Here is a 21,354-nt window from a genome sequence, read left to right as displayed (position 1 = left end):
TAGATTGGTACTATTTTGGGGTGCATATGACTTTTTGATCGCTTGCTATTACACTTTTTGTGATGTAAGGTGACAAAGAAAAGTTGTTGTTTTTTAGCACAGTTTTTATTATTATTTTTTTTAACCACCTCCCGACCGCTGTACGCACATATGCGTCCGGGAGGTGGTTGCTTTACTCCTCCTGGACGCATATACGCGTCCTCTCGCGAGACGCGAGATTTCCTGTGAACGCGCGCACACAGGCACGCGCGCTCACAGGAACGGAAGGTAAGCGAGTGGATCTCCAGCCTGCCAGCGGCGATCGCTCGCTGGCAGGCTGGAGATGTGATTTTTTTAACCCCTAACAGGTATATTAGACGCTGTTTTGATAACAGCGTCTAATATACCTGCTACCTGGTCCTCTGGTGGTCCCTTTTGTTTGGATCGACCACCAGAGGACTCAGGCAGCTCACTAAAGTAGCACCAAACACCACTACACTACACCCCCCCCCCCCCGTCACTTATTAACCCTTTATGAACCACTGATCACCCCATATAGACTCCCTGATCACCCCCCTGTCATTGATCACCCCCCTGTCATTGATCACCCCCCTGTAAGGCTCCATTCAGACGTCCGTATGATTTTTACGGATCCACGGATACATGGATCGGATCCGCAAAACGCATACGGACGTCTGAATCGAGCCTTACAGGGGGGTGATCAATGACAAGGGCGTGATTACCCATATAGACTTCCTGATCACTTCCCTGTCATTGATCACCCCCCTGTCATTGATCACCCCCCTGTAAGGCTCCATTCAGACGTCCGTATGATTTTTACGGATCCACGGATACATGGATCGGATCCGCAAAACACATACAGACGTCTGAATGGAGCCTTACAGGGGGGTGATCACCTCATATACACTCCCTGATCACCCCCCCTGTCATTGATCACCCCCCCTGTCATTGATCACCCCCCTGTAAGGCTCCATTCAGACGTCCGTATGATTTTTACGGATCCATGGATACATGGATCGGATCCGCAAAACACATGCGGACGTCTGAATGGAGCCTTACAGGGGGGTGATCAATGACAGAGGGGTGATCACCCATATACACTCCCTGATCACCCCCTGTCATTGATCACCCCCCTGTAAGGCTCCATTCAGACGTCCGCATGTGTTTTGCGGATCTGATCCATGTATCCGTAAAAATCATACGGACATCTGAATGGAGCCTTACAGGGGGGTGATCAATGACAGGGGGGTGAACAGGGAGTCTATATGGGTGATCACCCCCCTGTCATTGATCACCCCCCTGTCATTCAGACATTTTTTTGGCCCAAGTTAGTGGAAATATATATATTTTTTTTGTTTGTTTTTTCTTACTAAGTCTCATATTCCACTAACTTGTGTCAAAAAATAAAATCTCACATGAACTCACCATACCCCTCACGGAATCCAAATGCGTAAAATTTTTTAGACATTTATATTCCAGACTTCTTCTCACGCTTTAGGGCCCCTAAAAAGCCAGGGCAGTATAAATACCCCACATGTGACCCCATTTCGGAAAGAAGACACCCCAAGGTATTCGCTGAGGGGCATATTGAGTCCATGAAAGATTGACATTTTTGTCCTAAGTTAGCGGAAAGTGAGACTTTGTGAGAAAGAAAAAAATATTCAAATTTCCGCTAACTTATGCAACAAAAAAAAAATTCTATGAACTCGCCAGGCCCCTCATTGAATACCTTGGGGTGTCTTCTTTCCAAAGTGGGGTCACATGTGGGGTATTTACACTGCCCTGGCTTTTTAGGGGCCCTAAAGCGTGAGAAGAAGTCTGGGATCCAAATGTCTAAAAATGCCCTCCTAAAAGGAATTTGGGCCCCTTTGCGCATCTAGGCTGCAAAAAAGTGTGACACATCTGGTATCGCCGTACTCAGGAGAAGCTGGGGAATGTGTTTTGGGGTGTCATTTTACATATACCCATGCTGGGTGAGATAAATATCTTGGTCAAATGCCAACTTTGTATAAAAAAAAAGGGAAAAGTTGTCTTTTGCCAAGATATTTCTCTCACCCAGCATGGGTATATGTAAAATGACACCCCAAAACACATTCCCCAACTTCTCCTGAGTACGGCGATACCAGATGTGTGACACTTTTTTGCAGCCAAGGTGGGCAAAGGGGCACATATTCCAAAGAGCACCTTTCGGATTTCGCAGGCCATTTTTTACACATTTTGATTGCAAGGTACTTCTCACACATTTGGGCCCCTAAATTGCCAGGGGAGTATAACTACCCCACAAGTGACCCCATTTTGGAAAGAAGACACCCCAAGGTATTCCGTGAGGGGCATGGCGAGTTCCTAGAATTTTTTATTTTTTGTCGCAAGTTAGTGGAATATGAGACTTTGTAAGAAAAAAAAAAATTAAATAAAAATCATCATTTTCCGCTAACTTGTGACAAAAAATAAAAAGTTCTATGAACTCACTATGCCCATCAGCGAATACCTTAGGGTGTCTTCTTTCCGAAATGGGGTCATTTGTGGGGTTTCTCTACTGTCTGGGCATTGTAGAACCTCAGGAAACATGACAGGTGCTCAGAAAGTCAGAGCTGCTTCAAAAAGCGGAAATTCACATTTTTGTACCATAGTTTGTAAACGCTATAACTTTTACCCAAGCCATTTTTTATTTTTTTTGCTCAAACATTTTTTTTTTTATCAAAGACATGTAGAACAATAAATTTAGCGAAAAATTTATATATGGATGTCGGTTTTTTTGCAAAATTTTACAGCTGAAAGTGAAAAATGTCATTTTTTTGCAAAAAAATCGTTAAATTTCGATTAATAACAAAAAAAGTTAAAATGTCAGCAGCAATGAAATACCACCAAATGAAAGCTCTATTAGTGAGAAGAAAAGGTGGTAAAATTCATTTGGGTGGTAAGTTGCATGACCGAGCAATAAACGGTGAAAGTAGTGTAGTGCAGAAGTGTAAAAAGTGGCCCGGTCATTAAGGGGGTTTTAGCTAGCGGGGTTGAAGTGGTTAATGGTGTTGACCTGAGGGGTAAGGTTATGTGATATTTTTATAACACAATAGTGGATAGCTCACCACCTCTCCAACCAGGAACTGGTGCTCTAGCCTAAAAACTGATCACCCAATCAGTAAAAGGAATAATATAGCAATTTATTTGAACACCTAATTAAAACCAGCATATAATCCACAATAAAAGGACATAATAAAATGCAATAACTAGTAATAAAAAATGAAATATAAAAAAACGCAGGGTAAGTGCACACTGCCGATGCTCTCTCTTGCAATCAGTGCAACATTGGAGATGTCCCTTAGAAGACTCAAGATAAATATATCTCCCTATAAGGGTTGCACGATATGGGAATTTTGTGCGATTGCGATTAGGGCCCTAAAAATTGCGATAACGATATGCGATGCGATATTTTAAAGGAATTGTGCTAGAGGTCTATTTGCTTGGATTTTACCATATGAGCCGCTGACGCGGCTGGGTATGACATAGTTATGGGGGATCTGTGGATGACGCTGAGTTGTGGGGGATCTGTGGATGACGCTGTGTTGTGGGGGATCTGTGGAGGGTGCTGTTATATGGAGGATCTGTGGAGGGCGCTGTTATATGGGGGATCTGTGGAGGGCGCTGTTATATGGGGGATCTGTGGAGGGCACTGTTATATGGGGGATCTGTGGAGGGCGCTGTTATATGGGGGATCTGTGGAGGGCGCTGTTATATGGGGGATCTGTGGAGGGCGCTGTTATATGGGGGATCTGTGGAGGGCGCTGTTATATGGGGGATCTGTGGAGGGCGCTGTTATATGGGGGATCTGTGGAGGGCGCTGTTATATGGGGGATCTGTGGAGGGCGCTGTTATATGGGGGATCTGTGGAGGGCACTGTTATGGAGGACCTGTGGAGGACACTTATGGGGGACCTGTGGATGGCACTGTTATAGGGGATGTGTGGAGGACACATAGGGCCATGAGGGGGGCCAGCTTAAGACATATAGCATCTGATGCTGGTCCCCCTCATGTGTCCTAAACTGCGCACATAACTGCCTTTGCGTGTAAAGTGTTTTACTAGTGTGTGTGTGGGTGAAACAATCTCTCTCCTAACAGGTCCGGCCTCTGTACTCACTATGAATGCAATGCACTGCAGCGGGCGGCAGCGAGGTGGCCGGCTGGCGCTTGACTGACGTCACTTAGTAACGCTCCTGCTTCCTGAAGTGGGAGGAGCGTTACTAAGTGACGTCAGTCACGCGCCGGCCGGCCAGCTCGCTTCCGCTCGCTGCAGTGCATTGCATTCAAAGTGAGTACAGACGCCGGACCTGTTAGGAGAGAGATTGTTTCACCCACACACACACTAGTAAAACACTTTACACGCAAAGGCAGTTATGTGCGCAGGGCCCCTTTATATATAATCACTGCATTTTTGGGTCGGCCAAATCGCCATATCGCATTTGCCGATTATCGCGATTCGATTATTTTTTAGATTTATCGTGCAGCCCTACTCCCTATTGAGTCTGCAGAGAAGTTCTTTGGAACAGTCGCTCTATAATATATAGCTGTGTCCTCCTTGAAATAATTCCCCAATTCGGGACAGATGATGATCCGGAATCGGCACTATGGCCGGATGGTAGTATAGTTTTAAGGAGAAGGTATGTAATTCCAGCTAGTATTAGTACAAGGAAATGTTAGTGTAAGGCTGCAGGTGGGGAGTGAGGCACCTTCTGATTCGGGGCCGGTAACTGGAGAATTCCTCTCTCTAGCCGCTACTCGCCACACTGCGCCGCCGTCTTCTCTCGCTGTTTGGCGTCCTCGTTCGAGACTTCCGTACCACGTGATGGTTGTCTCGCGGGATTTGCCTGTGAATTCGTTCAGTCGTTCAGCACAAAAAAAATATAATATATATATATATATATATATATATATATATATATATAGTCAATTTAACTTCACTTCTCAATGCTCAATGAATAATCCTGCGATCCTATACATACATAGGTATTGCCACAAGATAAATATATATGATAAAATTGGTATAAAAAGATATCTGAGGAGAATAATAAGACAATGTCTAAAACAATAACTGTATCCTTTGTAATAGGTCATCAATGAGGGTAAAACCTCATGTGGGGGGGGGGAAACAGTTCCTGGTATGTTCAACAAATATAATATTTATTTATCCTGTATTCCATTTTAGATTCTTCAATTGTTTCTCACATACCCATTACTACATCAATAAATGATAAAAGAAACAATTGAAGAATCTAAAATGGAGTACAGGATAACCAAATATTATATTTGTTGAACAATCCAGGAACTGTGTTTCCCCCCCTACATGAGGTTTTACCCTCATTGATGACCTATTACAAAGGATACAGTTATTGTTTTAGACATTGTCCTATTATTCTCCTCAGATATCTTTTTATACCAATTTTATCATATATATTTATCTTGTGGCAAGATATGTATGTATAGGATCGCAGGATTATTCATTGAGCATTATATATATATATATATATATATATATATATGTGTGTATATATATATAATTTATTTTTATTTTTTTTATTTTTTTTGTGCTGAACGAATTACCAGGCAAATCCCGCAAGACAACCATCACGTGGTACGGAAGTCTCGAACGAGGACGCCAAACAGCGAGAGAAGACGGCGGCGCAGTGTGGTGAGTAGCGGCTAGAGAGAGGAATTCTCCAGTTACCGGCCCCAAATCATAAGTGTAAGAGAAACGGTTCTGCCTCACTCCCCACCTGCAGCCTTACACTAACATTCCCTTGTACTAATACTAGCTGGAATTACATACCTTCTCCTTGAAACTATACTACCATCCGGCCATAGTGCCGATTCCGGATCATCATCTGTCCCGAATTGGGGAATTATTTCAAGGAGGACACAGCTATATATTATAGAGCGACTGTTCCAAAGAACTTCTCTGCAGACTCAATAGGGAGATATATTTATCTCGAGTCTTCTAAGGGACATCTCCAATGTTGCACTGATTGCAAGAGAGAGCATCGGCAGTGTGCACTTACCCTGTGGTTTTTTATATTTTATATTTCATTTTTTATTACTAGTTATTGCATTTTATTATGTCCTTTTATTGTGGATTATATGCTGGTTTTAATTAAGTGTTTAAATAAATTGCCACTCTTCAATTGAATCACATATTTGAGTGCCAGCCTTACACTTCTTTACTATGTGATATTTTTATAGAGCCAATCGATACGAAGGCCGCGATACCTATTATGTCAACTTTTTTTTAAACTTTATTTAGGGAAAAAGACGCTTTTTTTATTTTTATTTTTTACTTGAAACTTTCAATTTTTTATAATGAAAAAAACACACTTTTTCTCACTTTTTTTTTTTACTTTTTATATTTGTCCCACTGTGGGACTTCACGTTTTCAGGGTTTGATCCCTGTTTCAATTCAGTACAATACAGTCTAATGCAGCAAGGGCCCGGCTGTTACTGATCACATCACGTACATGCACGTGGGAATGCGGTAAGGAATTACATTCCCCCACGTACAGTACAGACCAAAAGTTTGGACACACCTTCTCATTCAAAGAGTTTTCTTTATTTTCATGACTATGAAAATTGTAGATTCACACTGAAGGCATCAAAACTATGAATTAACACCTCAGCCGTGTTAGCCCCCCCATATCAAAATTTTTGAACAAAACATATGCAATTGGTTAGATCTTTGTTAGATCAGGTTAGATCAATTGTTGTTTGCGTTAGATCTCATACAGAAGTAGAGATATTAACAGTTATTTGCAGGGGGGGCTAACCCGTCATCAGCCCCCCCTTATCAAAAAATTGACCAAACAATTAGCTATTTTGGAAGATATTTGTTAGATCAGGTATGATCAACTAGTTGTTTTGTTAGATCTCACATAATTACAGACTTATAAAGTGATTAATGAGGGGGGGCTAGCCCCCCCACATGCAATTTTCAGGTAAAATTTGATGCAGAGTAATAGGCCTTCGTTAGATCCGGTAAGATCAAGTGGTTTCAACGTTAGATCTCATATAATTACAGAGATATTTCACATAAAAATACAGATATTAGGTAGTATTAAATAGAGGGGCTAGCCCCCCCCCACATGCAATTTTCTGGTAAAATTTGATGCAGACTAATAGGCCTTTGTTAGATCCGGTAAGATCAAGTGGTTTCAACGTTAGATCTCATATAATTACAGAGATATTATGGATATTTGGTATTACGTCGGGGGGGGGGGGGGGCTAGCCCCCCCACATGCAATTTTCTGGTAAAATTTGATGCAGACTAATAGGCCTTCGTTGGATCCGGTAATATCAAGTGGTTTCAACGTTAGATCTCATATAATTACAGAGATATTTTACATGAAAACACAGATATTAGGTAGTATTAAATAGGGGGGCTAGCCCCCCACATGCAATTTTCTGGTAAAATTTGATTCAGACTAATAGATCTGCATTAGATCCGCTAAGATCAAGTGGTTTCAACGTTAGATATCATATAATTATAGAGATATAAATATTTGGTATTACATAAGGGGGGGCTAGCCCCCCCATATGCAAATTTCAGGTAAAATTTGATGCAGACTAATAGGCCTTCGTTAGATCCGGTAAGATCAAGTGGTTTCAACGTTAGATCTCATATAATTACAAAGATATTTCACATAAAAACACAGATATTAGGTAGTCTTCAATAGGGGGGCTAGCCCCCCCACATGCAATTTACTGGTAAAATTTGATTCAGGCTAATATGCCTTCGTTAGATCCGGTAAGATCAAGTGGTTTCAACGTTAGATCTCATATAATTACAGAGATATTATGGATATTTGGTATTACGTGAGGGGGGGCTAGCCCCCCCACATGCAATTTTCAGGTAAAATTTGATGCAGACTAATAGGCCTTCGTTAGATCCGGTAAGATCAAGTGGTTTCAACATTAGATCTCATTTAATTACAGAGATATTTCACATAAAAACACAGATATTAGGTAGTATTAAATAGGGGGGCTAGCCCCCCCACATGCAATTTACTGGTAAAATTTGATTTAGGCTAATAGGCCTTTGTTAGATCCAGTAAGATCAAGTGGTTTTAATGTTAGATCTCATATAATTACAGAGATATTATGGATATTAGGAATTACATAAGGGGGAGCTAGCCCCCCTATTTAATACTTCCTAATATCTGTGTTTTCATTTGAAAAATCTCTGTAATTATATGAGATCTAACGTTGAAACCACTTGATCTTACCGGATCTAACGAAGGCCTATTAGCCTGAATGAAATTTTACCAGAAAATTGTATGTGGGGGGCCAGCCCCCCCTTATATAATACCAAATATTTATAATATCTCTGTAATTATATGAGATCTAACGTTGAAACCACGTCATCTTACCGGATCTAATGCAGATCTATTAGTCTGAATCTAATTTTACCACAAAATTGCATGTAGGGGGGCTAGCCCCCACCCTTATGTAATACCAATTATCCATAATATCTCTGTAATTATGAGTTCTAACGTTGAAACCACTTGATCTTACTGGATCTAACAAAGGCCTATTAGCCTGAATCAAATTTTACCAGAAAAATGCATGTGGGGGGGCTAGCCCCCCTATTTAATACTACCTCATATCTGTGTTTTTACGTGAAATATCTCTGTAATTAAATGAGATCTAACGTTGAAACTACTTGATCTTACCGGCTCTAACGAAGGCCTATTAGCCTGCATCAAATTTTACCTGAAAATTGCATTATGGGGGGCTAGCCCCCCTAACGTAATACCAAATATCCATTAAATCTCTGTAATTATATGAGATCTAACGTTGAAACCACTTGATCTTACCGGATCTAACGAAGGCCTATTAGCCTGAATCAAATTTTACCAGAAAATTGCATGTGGGGGGGGGCTAGCCCCCCTATTTAATACTACCTAATATCTGTGTTTTTATGTGAAATATCTCTGTAATTAAATGAGATCTAACGTTGAAACCACTTGATCTTACCGGATCTAACGAAGGCCTATTAGTTTGCATCAAATTTTACCAGAAAATTGCATGTGGGGGGCTAGCCCCCCCTGACGTAATACCAAATATTTATATCTCTATAATTATATGAGATCTAACGTTGAAACCACTTTATCTTACCGGATCTAACGAAGGCCTATTAGTCTGCATCAAATTTTACATGAAAATTGCATGTGGGGGGGCTAGCCCCCCCCTGACGTAATTCCAAATATCCATAATATCTCTATAATTATATGAGATCTAACATTGAAACCACTTGATCTTACCGGATCTAACGAAGGCCTATTAGCCTGCATCAAATGTTACCAGAAAATTGCATGTGGGGGGGGGGGGGGGGCTAGATCAAGCGCTACAAAGAAACTGGCTCACATGCGGACCGCCCCAGGAAAGGAAGACCAAGAGTCACCTCTGCTGCGGAGGATAAGTTCATCCGAGTCACCAGCCTCAGAAATCGCAGGTTAACAGCTGCTCAGATTAGAGACCAGGTCAATGCCACACAGAGTTCTAGCAGCAGACACATCTCTAGAGCAACTGTTAAGAGGAGACTGTGTGAATTAGGCCTTCATGGTAGAATATCTGCTAGGAAACCACTGCTAAGGACAGGCAACAAGCAGAAGAGACTTGTTTGGGCTAAAGAACACAAGGAATGGACATTGGAAATATGTGCTTTGGTCTGATGAGTCCAAATTTGAGATCTTTGGTTCCAACCACCGTGTCTTTGTGCGACGCAGAAAAGGTGAACGGATGGACTCTACATGCCTGGTTCCCACCGTGAAGCATGGAGGAGGAGGTGTGATGGTGTGGGGGTGCTTTGCTGGTGACACTGTTGGGGATTTATTCAAAATTGAAGGCATACTGAACCAGCATGGCTACCACAGCATCTTGCAGCGGCATGCTATTCCATCCGGTTTGCGTTTAGTTGGACCATCATTTATTTTTCAACAGGACAATGACCCCAAACATACCTCCAGGCAGTGTAAGGGCTATTTGACCATGAAGGAGAGTGATGGGGTGCTGCGCCAGATGACCTAGCCTCCACAGTCACCGGACCTGAACCCAATCGAGATGGTTTGGGGTGAGCTGGACCGCAGAGTGAAGGCAAAAGTGCCAACAAGTGGTAAGCATCTCTGGGAACTCCTTCAAGACTGTTGGAAGACCAATTCAGGTGACTACCTCTTTAAGCTCATCAAGAGAATGTCATGAGTGTGCAAAGCAGTAATCAAAGCATAAGCTGGCTACTTTGAAGAACCTACAATATGACATATTTTCAGTTGTTTCACACTTTTTTGTTATGTATATAATTCCACATGTGTTAATTCATAGTTTTGATGCCTTCAGTGGGAATCTACAATTTCCATAGTCATGAAAATAAAGAAAACTCTTTGAATGAGAAGGTGTGTCCAAACTTTTGGTCTGTACTGTACATGTATGTGATTTTGCGCAAAGGGGTTAATAAATAATATGTACACTGTTAAATAAGCTGATAGTCTGAATGGCAACAATGTTATATAAAAAATGTTTACAGTTGACTTTACTTAAATTTTTGTTTAACTTCCAGCAGATGGACACCTGATTAATACCACAGAGAAATGTCTCAGTCTATATCCAGAAGTTGAAGATGATAACGTACTACGAAATCATTCAGTACAAAATCCTATTACTCCAAATATACACCCAGCCCTTCATGGCCTAGACCACTCATATAACCCCACTAATGTGGATGAAATGGTTACACAGAGTTCTGCTCACATTGACAATGCAATATATGCAGGTTTAGATTCTCATAATGACTTTTTGTTAGGAAAACATGACCATGTATGCCTTGAATGTGGTCGGTGTTTTGGACAGAGATCTAACCTTGTCAATCATCTTAAGACACACACTGGGGAGAAACCATTCCTGTGTTCTCAGTGTGGAAAAGGATTTGCTAAAAAGTCAAATCTTTTGGAACATCAACGAGTTCATACAGGGGAGAAGCCGTATGTTTGTCCTCATTGTGGGAAGAGTTTTGCCCAAAAATCCAATCTTCTTGGACATCTTCGAGTTCACACAGGAGAAAAACCGTTTCCTTGTTCTGAATGTGGGAAATGTTTCAAGAATAAATCTCATCTGGTGGAGCATCGGAGAACTCACACAGGGGAGAAGCCATTTCCATGTTCTGAGTGTGGAAAAGGTTTTACAAACAAGTCCAGGCTTCTTGAACATCTCAGAATTCACACGGGTGAGAAGCCGTTTTCTTGTTCACAGTGTGGCAAGTTATTCACAAAGAAATCAAACCTTGTTATACATCAGAGAAGTCGTAATCATTTATGAAGACTGAAGCCTTATGCTTTTATGATTGTTTTCTAAACTAAAATGTTGGAGCCAATTAATAAAATGTTTTTCAGGAGCTTTTTTTCTGTTATATGAGTTGTTATTTCAGATTTGGAGCTTCTCTCCTGTATTCAGTGTGTTACTGAAGTATCCAGGGTAAGAATCAAAGAGGTTCTCCAGGCATTTTAGGTAAGGCTGAGTTCACATCAGCATTTAGGCTTTCCGTCTTTCTGCTCCTCAAAGCGGACACCTAACAGACCCCATTATAGTCTATGGGGTCCGTAGGCTCCATTCGGCTCCGTTATATGCGGAATCCATCCTTTCCGTTCTTCTGCCCCTATAATGAGGCAGAAGGACAGAAAGGCTGAACCCTGATGTGAAGTCAGCCTCATCTGTCTTTTATACTATAATGTGGAAGTTAGTACTTACCCGTCCCTTGCTCAGTTGATGCTGCTGTCTTCAGTGCACTCACAGCAGTTGCAGGCTCTTCCACCTGGGTCCTGACAAGATGTGAGCCCTTCTCTTCCAGATGAGTTGCGCACCCAAGAGAAAGAGCCCACAGCCTGTATGAGTTCATAGGAAAGGACAGATTCGGCACATAACTGAGCCGAACATAGCCCACGGGCGCCATAGACTGTATTGGGGTCCGTTAGGTTTCCGCTCGGAGGAAGATTTTTGAAGCAGAGACAAAAATGTGCACGCTGGTTCCCCCCCAAGTCGATTCTCTTCTCGGGAGCACCTATATCCCTGTCAATGTATTACCTGAAACAGGGTCACTTATGACATATCCACAGGATGTGCTATAATTGTGTGACAGCACTAAAAATTTTAGGCCAATCTTATTTACAGTGGGAAACACTGTTTATAGGAGCGCAATTTTCTGTCCTGAACTCTGCTCCTTTGACATGCCCTCAAGACTTATAATAATTTATAATTCTATGTGTCCCTGCTCACCTCATATCTACTGAATTGCACTGACAGAATGCCAACAGTACAATTCTGCAGTTATGAGGTCTGGCCGGGACACAACAGCATTATAAATCATAACGCTGCCCTGTCACGGGAGCAGCGCTCAGGACTGGAAATCGTACGTTCACACTCGCTCATTTGAGACTAGCCTTAGAAATGGGTGCGACAGTCCGCAAAACCCTGACTTAAAACTGAATCTATCACCCCAATTGAAAAAGGAAAGATATTGCCCTGTAACACGGATTCTGGACTATTATCTACGGTAAGACATTAGTTGTACTGCAGATAAGGAGTCCAGATCACAATTTTTTATTTACTTACTCCTCCGGTTCCCCTGAAGTCATTGCTCAAAGCTGCACTAACATGTAGATTGAACTGTTGTGGTGTGCTAACATAATGGAGAGTCCTGACAATAGATTTCAACACAGCTCTGAGCACTGACAGCAGGGGGGGAGGGGGGGGGGGGGGGGGTTCATAAGAAAACACTGAACTCCATATTTGCAGTACTACTCATGTACAGTATAACTGTAGATAACGGTCCAAAATTGGGGTGACTGATTCCACTGAAATGTCTGTAGTCAAACCAAAGAAGGAAGGAACATTCCGACAGATCCAGCGAATAATGAATATTAGGCTACATTCACACGTCAGTATTTTTCTACATCCCGAATTTCGGTCAGTTTTTTGCGGATCCGTTGTTCCTGAAAATGTTTCCGTATGTCATCCATTTTTTACAGATCCGCAAAAAACAGAAACATGTATACATTTCACAAAGCAAATAAAGTTGTTTGGATTTCTTTGAAAAAAAAAAGTGAATAAGTGATTTCTGTGGGCAGGATTTAATTTCCAGGAACGGATTCCGCATAAAACGGATGACATACGTAATGACATACGAATGTCATCCGTTTTTTGCGGAACCATTGACTTTGTATTGTAGCAGGATCCGATTTTTGCGGAAAAGAATAGGACAAGTTTTATATTTAATCGGACATGCGGAACGGAACAACGGAAACGGACAGCACACATTGTGTTGTCCGATTTTTTCCAGGACCCATTGAAAATGAATGGGTCCAGAACTGGTCCTGATCTGTTCCGCAAAAAACGGAACAGATCAGGAAAGAAACAACGGACGTGTGAATGGACCCTAAAGCTTGAAAATGGATGCAGCATTTGTATTAATTCTAAAATAACCAAACGCCATATATGTACGGAGGTTTGCTGGACTTGAGTCTGAGGAGAAGATAGAAGCAGTTTATTACCACTTCTGCCCTCTTTTTTTGCTTGTGTGTATATATAAATTTTTATAATCAAATTTGGTTGGGCCAACCAAAATGTTTCTGTTACGTACAGTGTGCCAACTAACCAGTTTGGCATAAATCTAAACCTACAGGGATCTGCACTTTACCGCAGGTATACAACCAGGCCGCTACCCCCTGGAGTACTCTTGGTGTAGTTGGTTGCTGACCCACTGGGGTCAGATACACTGGTGAGAAGGACACAGGCAAAAGCCTAGTCTGAACACAGTCCAATAGTCAGGGCAGGCTGAGGACTTGTGTATTCCAAATAGCAGTTCCAAGGTCAGGACAGGCTGAACACAATCATAATCCTGGTCGCAGTTCCAAGGTCGGGGCAGGCAGTAAAAAGCGGAATCGGAAGGCAAACAAGGTTCCGTATGCAGATATCCAGATGAAAATACCTTCACTGGTTACTAGCAAGGAGGAACCACAGCCCAGTAAGGCTGAGTTCACACGAGCGTGACAGATTAGGTCCGGATGCGTTCAGGGTGCGTTCAGTGAAACTCGCACCATTTTGCAAGCAAGTTCAGTCAGTTTTGGCTGCAATTGCGTTTAGTTCAGTTTTTTCCGCGCGGGTGCAATGCGTTTTGATGCGTTTTTCACGCGCGTGATAAAAAACTGAAGGTTTACAAACAACATCTCCTAGCAACCATCAGTGAAAAACGCATCGCACCCGCACTTGCTTGCAGATGCAATGCGTTATTAACGCAGCCCCATTCACTTCTATGGAGCCAGGGCTGCGTGAATAACGCAGAATATAGAACATGGTGCGATTTTAAAGCATTGCAGAAGTGATGCATGAAAAAAAACGCTCATGTACACAGCCCCATTGAAATAAATGGGTCAGGATTCAGTGCAGGTGCAATGTGTTCACCTACTGCATTGCACCCGCGCGGAAATCTCGCCCGCGTGAACGCAGCCTTAAAGGGAGATTGATCAGCAACTTAACCAGCAGGGGGAAAGCATTAAAGGGGTATTCCCATCACAGACAATGGGGGCATATTGGTAGGATATGCTCCCATTGTCTGATACGGAGTGGGGAGAGTGGTGCAGCCGCCCTCCATTCATTTCTATGGGGCCGCCGAGCACTGGCTCAGCTATTTCAGTCGGCCCCATAGAAATGATTGGGAGTGTTGGCTGCTCAAGTGTGGTGCGCTCCCATTCACTTGTATTGGGAGAGCGCTTGGTGGTCCTCCAGCTACCACTCTCCCTGCACCGTTCTTTGCGTTCTTCCCGCTCTTGTTCTCTACCAGGGGTTTGCCCCTATTGTCTGTGATGGAAATACCCCTTTAACTCTCTCAGTGATGAAGGTAAGTTCACAGAGCTGAAATGCCAATTCACACAGGGAGAGGAGAGCAATGTCTGCACCTGCTCGGGACAGCAAGGCAGCATTGGGCATGGGCTGCAACAATAATCAACAATAAACAACTGACAATAGGGGACTCATTTAAAGGGGTTGTCCTGCAAAAAATATTCTACAGTTTCAAACCAGCACCTGTATTTGAATACTTTTGTCATTGCATGTAATGAAACATTTTGCATAGCCACTGAGTAAGGGTCCATTCACACGTCCGTAAAATGGGTCCGGATCCGTTCATTCTCTATGGGGCCGGAAGAGATGCAGACAGCACACAGTGTGCTATCCGCATTTACGGACCGCGGCCCCGATCTTCCGGTCCGCGGCCCCGATCTTCCGGTCCGCGACTTCTGAAAAAAATACAACATGTTCTATTCTTGTCCGCAATTGCGGACAAGAATAGGTAGTTGTATGGGGGTGCCAGCAGGGTGCATTGCGGATCCGTAATTTGCGGATCTGCAATACACTACGGACATGTGAATGGACCCTAAAATGTATCTGTACAGCGCTACCTGCTGCTTGTTCTTTTTTCTTATTTCTTTGTCCTGCTCACTGAGAAGACCGCACATGCTCAGTTTCATCCTTGAGCTGCCTCCTGAGCTGTGATAGGGAGACCATGGACACGTCCCCTGAGCTGCCAGCTTGATATACATCTAGCAGACCAATGAATGGGGAGATCTCTGGATCTATGTGAGGTACAGGGCTGGTTCTAGCTTTGGTAGAAAGGTAATGTAATGTACTATATAATGTCTGATGTTTATTTTTACATTAGACATGGGATAACACCTTTAAATTTATTTTGGTGTAATTTTTTATACTTAAAAAAAGGAAGTATAAAGTTAGGACTGCACCACGTGCACTAAATCACAAAAAAGTGTCTGGTCATTAAAGGGGGTTGTCTCTCTTCAGTAAATGGCATTTATTATATAGAGAAAGTTAATACAAGACACTTAGGCTAGTTTCGCACTTGTGGCAGAGAGATCCGGCAAGTAGTTCCGTCACCAGAACTGCCTGCCAGATCCGGCAAAACATATGCCAACTGATGGCATTTCTAAGACTGATCAGGATCCTGATCAGTCTTAAAAATGCCTGATCAGTCAGAAAAATGCATTATAATGCCGGATCCGTCTTTCCGGCGTCATCCGGCATTTATTTTTTTCACCTTTTTTTCGGTGTGTGCATGCACACCGGAAGGACGGATCCGGCATTCTGGTATTTTGAATGCCGGATCTGGCATCAATACATTCCTTTGGGAAAAAATGCAGTATCTGGCATTCAGGCAAGTCTTCAGTTTTTTGGGCCGGAGATAAAACCGTAGCATGCTAAGGTTTTATCTTTAGCCTGATTAGTCAAAATGACTGGACTAAAAACATCCTGAACAGCTTACTCTCCATTCAGAATGCATGGGGATATACTGTACCTGTTCAGTTCTTTTCCGGTATAGAGCCCCTGTGACGGAACTCAGTGCCGGAAAAGAAAAAGACTAGTGTGAAAGTACCCTTACTAATGTATTGTTATTATCTATATTGCTTCCTTTGATTCATTATTCCATCACGTTATAGACTGCTCGTTTCCATGGTTACGGCCAAAGCAGTGGCTGTGCGTGCGCACTATATGAAAACTCACTAGCCTATGTGCGCTTCCATCGTCCCAGTCAGCAGAGAAGCCAGTACTTTTTCTTATAGTGCGCAATCATGGCCACCACTGATGCATGTCTGGGTTGTCGTAACCATGGAAACAAGCAATTTATAATGTGATGGAAAAATGAATGAAGCCAGCAAAGGAAGCACTATAGACAATCACATTACATTAGTAAGTGGCTTGTATTAACTTTCTCTACATGATAAATGTCACTTGCTGAAGCGAGACAACCTCTTTAAAGGGATTCTGTCACCTCCCCTAAGCCAAAAAACGATTTTAAAGCAGCCATGAAGCACAGCTTACCTGGATTAGGCTGTGCTCTTTTATCTTGAAATCCGTCCAGCAGTTACTGCAAAAAACAACTTTGATTGATAAGGAAATGTGTCCTGAAGGTGCCCAGAGGGGCGTTTTTTTCTTCTTAGAGAGCCCAGTACCGCCCCTCTTTCAGTGCCCAGCCCGCCTTCCTTGTACTGCCACAGCCTCTCCTCCCTCTCCTCCCCCTCTGTGGCAGGCTGGGGGCGGTTAGAAAGTACAAGGAAGGCGGGCTGGGCACTGAAAGAGGGGCGGTACTGGGCTCACTAAGAAGAAAAAAACGCCCCTCTGGGCACCTTCAGGACACATTTCCTTATCAATCAAAGTTGTTTTTTGCAGTAACTGCTGGACGGATTTCAAGATAAAAGAGCACAGCCTAATCCAGGTAAGCTGTGCTTCATGGCTGCTTTACAATCGTTTTTTGGCTTAGGGGAGGTGACAGAATCCCTTTAAGGCCTTTTTATCTGCCCATGATATCAGCCTTGGACAAAGCTACGTAAATTATATATACAGGAGCTTCTAAAAAAATTAGCATATTGTGATAAAGTTCATTATTTTCTGTAATGTACTGATAAACATTAGACTTTCATATATTTTAGATTCATTACACACAACTGAAGTAGTTCAAGCCTTTTATTGTTTTAATATTGATGATTTTGGCATACAGCTCATGAAAACCCAAAATTCCTATCTAAAAAAATTAGCATATTTCATCCGACCAATAAAAGACAAGTGTTTTTAATACAAAAAAAGTCAACCTTCAAATAATGATGTTCAGTTATGCACTCAATACTTGGTCGGGAATCCTTTTGCAGAAATGACTGCTTCAATGCGGCGTGGCATGGAGGCAATCAGCCTGTGGCACTGCTGAGGTGTTATGGAGGCCCAGGATGCTTCGATAGCGGCCTTAAGCTCATCCAGAGTGTTGGGTCTTGCGTCTCTCAACTTTCTCTTCCCAATATCCCACAGATTCTCTATGGGGTTCAGGTCAGGAGAGTTGGCAGGCCAATTGAGCACAGTAATACCATGGTCAGTAAACCATTTACCAGTGGTTTTGGCACTGTGAGCAGGTGCCAGGTCGTGCTGAAAAATGAAATCTTCATCTCCATAAAGCTTTTCAGTAGATGGAAGCATGAAGTGCTCCAAAATCTCCTGATAGCTAGCTGCATTGACCCTGCCCTTGATAAAACACAGTGGACCAACACCAGCAGCTGACATGGCACCCCAGACCATCAGTGACTGTGGGTACTTGACACTGGACTTCAGGCATTTTGGCATTTACCTCTCCCAAGTCTTCCTCCAGACTCTGGCACCTTGATTTCCGAATGACATGCAAAATTTGCTTTCATCCGAAAAAAGTACTTTGGACCACTGAGCAACAGTCCAGTGCTGCTTCTCTGTAGCCCAGGTCAGGCGCTTCTGCCGCTGTTTCTGGTTCAAAAGTGGCTTGACCTGGGGAATGCGGCACCTGTAGCCCATTTCCTGCACACGCCTGTACACGGTGGCTCTGGATGTTTCTACTCCAGACTCAGTCCACTGCTTCCGCAGGTCCCCCAAGGTCTGGAATCGGTCCTTCTCCACAATCTTCCTCAGGGTCCGGTCACCTCTTCTCGTTGTGCAGCGTTTTCTGCCACACTTTTTCCTTCCCACAGACTTCCCACTGAGGTGCCTTGATACAGCACTCTGGGAACAGCCTATTCGTTCAGAAATTTCTTTCTGTGTCTTACCCTCTTGCTTGAGGGTGTCAATGATGGCCTTCTGGACAGCAGTCAGGTCGGCAGTCTTACCCATGATTGCGGTTTTGAGTAATGAACCAGGCTGGGAGTTTTTAAAAGCCTCAGGAATCTTTTGCAGGTGTTTAGAGTTAATTAGTTGATTCAGATGATTAGGTTAATAGCTTGTTTAAAGAACCTTTTCATGATATGCTAATTTTTTTAGATAGGAATTTTGGGTTTTCATGAGTTGTATGCCAAAATCATCAATATTAAAACAATAAAAGGCTTGAACTACTTCAGTTGGTGTGTAATGAATCTAAAATATATGAAAGTCTAATGTTTATCAGTACATTACAGAAAATAATGAACTTTATCACAATATGCTAATTGTTTTAGAAGGACCTGTATATACTCTCATGGCTAATGCATGGGATATGAAATCCTTAGAAGGCGACACTAGTATAGGACACTTTGAATTTATTGTGTCAGGACGTTACCATATTAGCATATATACCAAAGACTATATAATAAGCCTCTTTGGGGGTCATTTATGAAGCTGAAATATGTCTATATTAGGTGAATTTCAGGCGCAACAGCTAGTTGAGCCGCAATCTGCAACTTTTTCCCGCTCACACCAGGTCTAAAACTGTGGGCGTGGATGGGCCAGCAGGTCTGTCTCATTTACCATTTTCTACACCTGTTTTAGGCGTAGAAAAAGGTCTAAATGTAAGACAGCAAGGGAGCTGTCTTACGTTTAGAAGTTGCGGTGGATCTGCCGAAGTTTTGTAGAGGCTGTCGCATGATAGGCTTCCCAATGTTGTTATCTTTTTCTGACTTCTAAATGCACTAAAAATAATCTTTATTCTCTGCTCACACTGTATGCTAATGATAAAGGAGGCCAGCAGCTCCTGCCATGAGGTCAGCTCCTCACTGTGCACTTCTGTTCTGGAGCATGCTCTCGGAGTTCAGGCCGAGCACAGTGAAGAGAACAAGAATGAGTACGTCCAGCCTTACTGCTCGTGTGCTGAAAGCGCTACACAACATCACATCAACGAGAGGCCAGGCGAGATCTCAGGAAGGACCAGGGATGACATTCCCAGTAGAAGGAGAGGGCGGGGGGGTTTAGGCTGACTTCCGTGCAGTAGTTGATGTTTTGTGAAGTTCTCATTAGTATACAGTGGGAACTGGGAATAAAGATCATTTATAGTGCATTTAGAAGTCAGAAAAAGAAGACGACAACACTGGGAAGCACATCATGATACCATAAAGGTGTTCTAGTTTGTTTGGAGGGTAGAAACAGACCAACACATTTAAGCATCTCCTGTTTAAATAGCTCAAGCCTTATATTGACTTTTTTCACCTAAAAGGGAAATACTACTTTATTATCTTGCCCTATAGTACACCCTCTTGACTTCTATGGATTTATGTATCAGGACATAATGAAAAAAACGTATAGGGGGAGATTTATCAAACTGGTGTAAAGTAGAACTGGCTTAGTTGTCCATAGCAACCAATCAGATTCCACCTTTCATTTTTCAAAGCTCCTTTGGAAACTGAAAGGTAGAATCTGGTTGCTGTGGGCTACTAAGCCAATTCTACTTTTGCACCAGTTTGATAAATCTCCCCAATAGTCCTTAGATTAGAAGATACTGAGTAAATCCAACCTCATAGAGAAAACTTATTAAAAAAACAAAGCCGCAATTCAGAATCTGTGTGTGAAAAACTAAGTACACCCTTAGACCAATTTCACATCAACATATACAGTCCGTGAAATGCACTCTGTGTGACGGCAGTGTCTGAAACTGATAAACTCAATGCCTTAAAATTTATAATGCTGCGTGTTCCTGCCCAACAGCGTATGTACTGAATTGTACTCGCATAATGCCAACATTAGTAGTAGACCCGAGTTCAGCCAGGAACACACAGCAATATTGACTGCCTTGATGAGATTCTGCAATAAAAAGAAATAAAATGAGTCACTAGGTTTCAACGGTACTTGCGCTGCTGGTCTCCCGAAATGAAGTGGGTTCTTCACAAATGCAAAGTGTTAATGTAGTGGGACCGCGCTGCTCCTTGTTCACACAAGGTGTTTTTCCAGGAATGCAGGTAATCACTTTCTCTGGCTCAAGACAGACACCCTTTAGTTGGATAGTGGTGTGCTTCAACCCAGATTGAAGCTCAGCAAATCTATGCTGGAACATTAAAGGCTTTTCTGCAAGATGTCATAAATCACACAATAGTGAGAGTACCTCCGGCACAGTAAAAACTTTCTGTTTTATTATACTCACAGAAGTAAGAAGGTTATTCAGTATATCAATATGATAGTATTCTTTCCGCACAGCCCGACCCGGGTTTCACATAAAGCTTCGTCAGGGGCGAGAATCTACCATGCCTAGGGTAGGCGGCTATTTAAACCCCTTCCCCCCCACATGGCACACCTGATGATTGCATTACTAATCTAATTGCTCTAGGGATTTCTCCAAAGTGCTCATTTTCCAAATAAAATACATAAAGAATAAATAAATAAAATGCAAATAAAATCTACTCCATCAAACATTAAACTTTCACAAAAAAAAAAAAAAAAAAAAAATGTATTTTATTATTTACCAAAAATTCTTTCACAATACATCGCAATGGTTTTTTCATGCTGACTCTTCCCTTTGGGAGTTATATTCTAAACAGATCAACCAATGACTGACTACAAAAGTGCTTCATT

The 21,354-nt window shown here is 42.4% G+C and overlaps 1 protein-coding gene across 1 annotated transcript in view; it reads left to right on the top strand.

Annotated features, from left to right (window-relative positions):
* The window catches only part of LOC122941350 (oocyte zinc finger protein XlCOF7.1-like), a 35,939-nt gene extending 24,514 nt beyond the window's left edge, over positions 1-11,425 (top strand). The window contains exons 8-9 of the mRNA XM_044298515.1: positions 5,599-5,683; positions 10,595-11,425. Of these exons, the coding sequence (XP_044154450.1) occupies positions 5,599-5,683; positions 10,595-11,349 (840 nt within the window). The 3' untranslated portion in view covers positions 11,350-11,425. The remainder of the gene's footprint in view (positions 1-5,598; positions 5,684-10,594) is intronic.
* The last annotated feature ends 9,929 nt before the right edge of the window (positions 11,426-21,354 follow it).

The sequence above is a fragment of the Bufo gargarizans genome, chromosome 6 (genome assembly GCF_014858855.1).
Source record: "Bufo gargarizans isolate SCDJY-AF-19 chromosome 6, ASM1485885v1, whole genome shotgun sequence".
NCBI lineage: Eukaryota > Metazoa > Chordata > Amphibia > Anura > Bufonidae > Bufo > Bufo gargarizans.
Note: the sequence above shows the minus strand (reverse complement) of the source record. Positions and strands in the feature narration are given on the sequence as shown.